We start from the raw sequence: 6,000 nt of genomic DNA, 5'->3' as shown, positions 1-6,000 counted from the left end.
GACACAGTGCCAGTCATTCCACAGAGTGACTGAGCTCTCTCTTCCCCGCCCCTAGCAACTGGCCAAAAATACAATGGAAAATTTTATGCATTTTACTGCACATTTATTGAAGAGTTGGTTGATCTTGAGAACTGACAACATAACCTTCTGAATTCGGATAAACGCCCAGCTCCATCCAATTCTACCCACCCTACTCCCCAAATAATCAAATTGAGAGAATTATCCAAAGCTTCTTGCACCTTTTAAAGTTGCGTTGTCTCTGGGAGAATCACTAGGGTTCTGCTACCAATAATTGCATCTAGGTAATCCACCGCTTCTCTCGAAGGTGCTGATTCAAGCACCAATTTCAAAAGGTTCCCAAGGGTCATCCTTCAAGTGAGTGCCTGTTCATTGTTGCCTAGCTATTTGCCAGGGGGAAGGGGCAGGTGGGAGTAGAGGGGAGAGGGGGGTTGTGTTGGTGAGGCATCGTACAATACCATCTTCATCAGATGTTTCCCTGCCCACCCCAAAACAAGATTTTTAGGCATGGGTCTCTGTGTGATTAGAAGTGCAAACCCTGGCTGATTTCCCCCCTCCATAACCTAAGAAATTATAGCACACTTAGTGCCACCCTGCCAGTTAACTCAGCATTCTTCCACCTCTGAATGGTCCAGCATCATATTGGATGGTTGCTTTACCCATTCAAGCCCCACTCCAGGACATCAGCATAAAATTCAAGGCTAACACTCTGCAGTACTGAGGGTGCTGTACTGTCAGAGGTAGTGTCATTCCGACAAAATGTTAAATTGCCTTCTCTGCTGTGTGTAAAAGATTCCATGGCACTATTTCAAAGAGCAGGGGAGTTCTTCCTGTGTCCTAGCCAACATTTAACCCTCAATCAACATTGTTAAAACTGCTCATTAGCACACTGCTGTTGTGGGAGCTTGCTGTGTACAAAATGGTTACCACGTTTCCGACATTAGTGTCTGTAATTCAAAAATATTTTGAGAACTATGAAGCACTTTGGGATGTCCTGAGGTCGTGAAAGGCACTACATAAATGCAAGTCTGTCTTCCTTATTGAACTACTGGGAAGTTTTTGTTGGGATCAGCAGGTTTGAAGAAACTGAGCTGGGATACCAACAAACTCAGATTTTTCCCTAACCTGAGGCAGATGTCAAAAACCTTTTGGTGGATGAGATTTTGCATGAGTTCCAGGTAGTTCTCTGTTATGCAGCAAATAAACTCTCTCAGGTGATGGCAAGATTCTGGTTCACAGCAGTGCTCCTCATTAAATTCCTGATCTATGTTTTTGTGGCAAGGGAATCAAGCCACGTTCATGTACCCAGATTACACAACCATGGAAAAAAACTTCAACAGGGACAAAATGACAATACAAGTAAGAATTTTACATTGAGATATAGATGGTGAATCCATCTTTGAAGAACTTCATACTGAGAACAGATATATAAGTTATCTATTACTCACCGTAGTTCAAATCACCAGGAAAATAGATGATTGCTGTTCTGATAATTGCAGCAATTTGAACAAAGTGGAAAAAAGCTTGTCGAATAAGTGATCCTCCAATGTCCGGTGTCTCCTGACCACCCCACACTCCTGTTGTAAATTTACTCAGTACTACGTTACAAAGCGTATACACTCTTTGTCAGGCAATGTTATTTAATTGACGCTAACCCCCCCGTGATTGTGTTGCTCCTGAATTCCAACAGCACAGTCCGTTTCCCTACTGCTCCTCAGCCCGTTCCTCCTCTCACCCCATCCTCACTGTGCTGAAACCAAAGTTATTGTGCTTTTATTTCTATGGATTGGCTTGCCCAGGGTACTTCAGAAGGAAAGAGCCAAGGTTGTAGTGAGAGACTGGAGCCAACGTGTATACCAGGCCAGGCATGAGTGACTGCTTCTCTTCCCTGAAGAACATTAGCAAACCGAGCGGGCTCTTAAATAACAAAGCCAAAGCTTTCATGGCCACTTCTCTCAAGTGCTAGCCCCAAATTACCAGACATTGTGAATTGAATTTCAGAACTCACTATGGTGTGGGGTCTGAATTTGTGACCCCTGAGTGCCAGTCCAGTACCACAACGAATATTTTTAAGGCAGAGGAAAATAAATTCTTGACTAACAAGGGAGTTAAAGGTTATCGGGGGGGTGGGGTAAAAGGAATGTGGAGCTGAGGCCACAATCAGATGAGCTATGATCTTAGTGCATGGCAGAGCAGGCTCGAGGGGCCGAGTGGGCTACTCCTGATCCTAATTTATATGCTCGTATGTACAACTGCCACATTACCCTAATCTAACTGCACCATCTTGTACTATGACTAATTCTCTGTAGGACCTTAAAATTAACTCATCTGAAAATTTTCTTCCCACAAGGTTTGAAAAGTCAAGCACAGCAACATCTAAATCACTGTCTGGAGGTATTCCACCCTCCCCTCTAGTGTTGTAGTTTTAAACCCTGGTGATGTCTTGGTCCTTTTGCAAAGGCTCCTCAATAAAATAAAAAACTGACAGATTTCAGGAGTGGAGGGAAGAGGATAATGGCATTAAACAGAGGGCAGCTCTATCCACACCCACCAGCAAATTAAGCAAAGCCAAAAAGTCAGGCCAAATTTCCACAAAGAAATGTTGTGGACATTTTATTATAGAGTGTAAAATGCAAGTGTCAGTAAAATAAAAGGGATACATCTTTTTAACATGCTGCACAGAGCTGTTTTTCTCTTTTTAAACCAATCACACTTTCCAAAGTTAGACATCTCGAGCATTAATAGAAAAAAATCAGTACAATTTAAACGGAATGTCCAGTAAACTTCAGGTCATTAAAAACAGAACCAAAGTCCCTGGTTATCTACACTGTTAACTGTACAAAGGCAAATACTACAAGTTAAACAGCTTCAACTTAATAACATCCCTTTTTTCTTAATCAACTTATTTGTTTTTCACATACGTAATTAATACTAGGATTCATTCACTTGCTAAACATAATCATACATATTAAGTCACGCCACGTAAGAATAAGAATTAAAAAATAGTCATTAGCATGGCTCGTGGAGACTTTGCCGAGTCCAAATTTGAGAGAGGTGTATAGCAAACACAACAACCTTTTTTGTATTTTTTTTTCATATACTAAAAAATAAAACCTGTACTTTTATTTAATTGTATCATCTTTCCTCATCAGGCAATTACACAGACAGGTGCAATCTAATCGCAGGAGAGAACGAGAAAGTGTATGATTCATCAAGTCTTTAGCACATTGGAGGCCCCTTTCAGGCATGCTTACAGTTCAGGACTGTTTTTTGGGGGGGGGGGGGTGGGGGGTGGGGGGCGGGTGGTGGGGGGGGGGGGGGGGGGGGTGGGGAAAGTGGGGGTGGCAGGCAGACTACAGTGCGAACGGTAGTGTTCTTCCATTACATCCACGTACAGATGTGCACCCTGCTGTTGTTCAATTTTCATTCATCAATTACAAAATGTGCCTAGATTCGTTTTTTTTGTTTTTTTTTTTAAATACATTTTTTAAATCCTCATCTTTGCCGACAGTCACCTACGTAAAACATGTATTTTGGAAAAAAGTATTAAATTATTATTCACAGTTCTCATTTTCAACTCCTTATAAAAAGAAGTTTCTGTTGTGCTAACTTCTTTTTTCTTCTTTCCCCCTCCCTCCCCACACAGTAGAATTAATGGACCAGTACAAAAATTTACCAGTCCAACACAGTTTTGTATTTAGTGCCCACTCACATAGGGATGGAGGCACAGTTTCACAAAAGTGAGACATATTTTATATATATATATATATAATATATATTATATATATACCGTGGTCGTTAGTACCTTTCGGTCTGTACTGTACAAAACTCCAGACCGATACCTGGGACTTGTACGTTGCCACTGCCAAGTCTCAGGATATGCAGTACCAGCACCAGTATTCCTACCCATCTATCGTTGGGATGTATACAGTTCAACAATGCACCGTCTTTGAACCCCCACATCCACACTACTATTATACTTTAAAAACTTATCCTGTAGTGCTGCTGATGTAGGGGAGTAACCTTTTTAAAAAAAAAATTAAAAAAAAAACAGAACAAACCACCATTCGCATTTTAGCCTGTCCAAACCATGGTGTTGGTCTAAGGGTCCCCGAGTGTTCAATCCACAACATCTGCACCCCTCAACTTCACTATTATTCCATTAATGGTAAATCTAGAAAGTTATCGTAATAAGTATTTTTTTTCTTCTAGTGTTCAGAAACAAAAGTATAAGTTTTTCTTCTTCAAGGCGTCATAAATCTTTTCAACCTTTTATTAAAAAAGGCTCCACACTCAATGATTCAAATCTCACCACAAGGACGTCAAATTATTGATCCTGCAACAGAGAAGGAGATAGCGAGTGTTAGAACATGATGGCGGGGCATCAGCAGAGAGTATTGTGAAGAATTGTTGGAAGAATGAGATCTTCAGAATACAAGACATCCTCCTCCTTTTCTGAGAGCCCTCACTGTTTGTTGTCGTGCAATTCTTTCGGTACCCAACCGCTCTTCACTATCTTATCCAAGAGCGAATTCCTCATGGGGAGTCTTGACCGAGTGTGTCAGCCAACACGTCCATATGGAGACACATCACAACTCTATTTCTCATCCAACATCTACACATGCATCTTCCAGCACAAGCCACTGAATAATGATCAGCAGCAAATCCCCAGGCTGCTTTTTTTTTTGTTGCCCCTATTGTTCAGAGGCTAAGGCGAATTATAGTGACCATGCCACGACTGGCCAGCTGAGATGGGCTAACTCAGCATAGGCTAAGAAGCTTCCTTATCTGCATCACTATCACACAGGTCAATACATTTACCCACAATCATAAGGTGAAAGCTAATTTTCTTTTCCTTATACCATTACATTTAAATGTTTCTATATACACAAAATTGTTATGGGGTTTGATATGGTAGAGAAAAGATGTTTGCTTCTGGGAATCCCAAAACTCGCAACCATAAGTATAAAACAGTCACAAATAAATCCAAATGACAAATTCACGAGAAGCTTCTTTACCTACAGAATGGTTAGAATGTGGAACGCACTACCACAAGCAGCAGTTGAGGTGACTAGGGTGGATGCACTTAAGGGGAAGCTAGATAAGAGCAGGAGGGAGAAAGGAATAGAAGCTTATCTTGATGGGATTAGATGATGAAGTAGGCTGGAACATAAACCTAGTTGAGCCTGTTTCTGTGCTGCAACTTTCCTGCTCTTTGGTTCAGGAAGGTGGTTCAGTTAGTAGCTGAGCCATACATATCCCACATTCAATCCCTGGTCTGTGCCAAGGTAGCCAGGATATTGATATGGGTCATTAACTGGCCTCAGCACCATTGGCCAGGAAGGGCAAAGGAAACCACAGCCAGAGTCCTCTGCTGATGGCTAGGTAGTGATCCCTGTGGCTCGAAGTGTGTGAAGGTGCTGCTAAGGTCAGAATCAGACAGCACAAGGCTGGGTATGGCCATGGTACTTGCTAACAATTGCTGTGAAGACGGCTAACAACTAGTTGGACAAGGTACTGGTGGTTATCTAGCAAGACCCATGGAACCATCCCCGAGCAAGGAAGATAAAACATTAGCAAGAAAATAAGTTTAACAATTCTATCCACTAAAGTGTAATTCCATTGCTTTATGAATAAAAACAGTATAAAAAGGTATTGCTGTAAGAAGAGAAGAATCGATAATTATAAATGAACCTATCACTTAGGAGTTATGTGCAGATAGGACTGTATTTCAGTGCTGATTGCTACAACCTTAAAGTTGGTTTTACACAGCAAATGATAAATGTACCGATGGGATTATAGCAAGTGATCCACCAGCTTGGTTTCAACCAGGAACACCTCCATCTGACAGCATTGCTCTATTTCAATTCATTTGGAAGGAGCAGTTTATATTCACAAGTACTGGACGAGGCTCATTGCTAGACAACAAACTACTTGCATTTATATACCACCTTCAACATGCTTAAATGTCTGAAGGCACTT

At 41.4% G+C, this 6,000-nt stretch overlaps 1 protein-coding gene across 5 annotated transcripts in view; it reads right to left on the bottom strand.

Annotated features, from left to right (window-relative positions):
- Nucleotides 1-3,346: 3,346 nt before the first annotated feature.
- Nucleotides 3,347-6,000, bottom strand: part of fubp3 (far upstream element (FUSE) binding protein 3) — a 92,525-nt gene continuing 89,871 nt past the window's right edge. For all 5 annotated transcript variants that reach the window (XM_041194492.1, XM_041194493.1, XM_041194494.1 and 2 more), the window contains one exon: nt 3,347-4,354. In XM_041194492.1, coding sequence (XP_041050426.1) covers nt 4,346-4,354 — 9 coding nt within the window. In that variant the 3' untranslated portion in view covers nt 3,347-4,345. The remainder of the gene's footprint in view (nt 4,355-6,000) is intronic.

Source organism: Carcharodon carcharias, chromosome 8 (genome assembly GCF_017639515.1).
Source record: "Carcharodon carcharias isolate sCarCar2 chromosome 8, sCarCar2.pri, whole genome shotgun sequence".
NCBI classification, from domain to species: Eukaryota; Metazoa; Chordata; class Chondrichthyes; order Lamniformes; family Lamnidae; genus Carcharodon; species Carcharodon carcharias.
The sequence above is the reverse complement of the archived record's forward strand: the minus strand, read 5'-3'. Positions and strand labels throughout refer to the sequence as shown.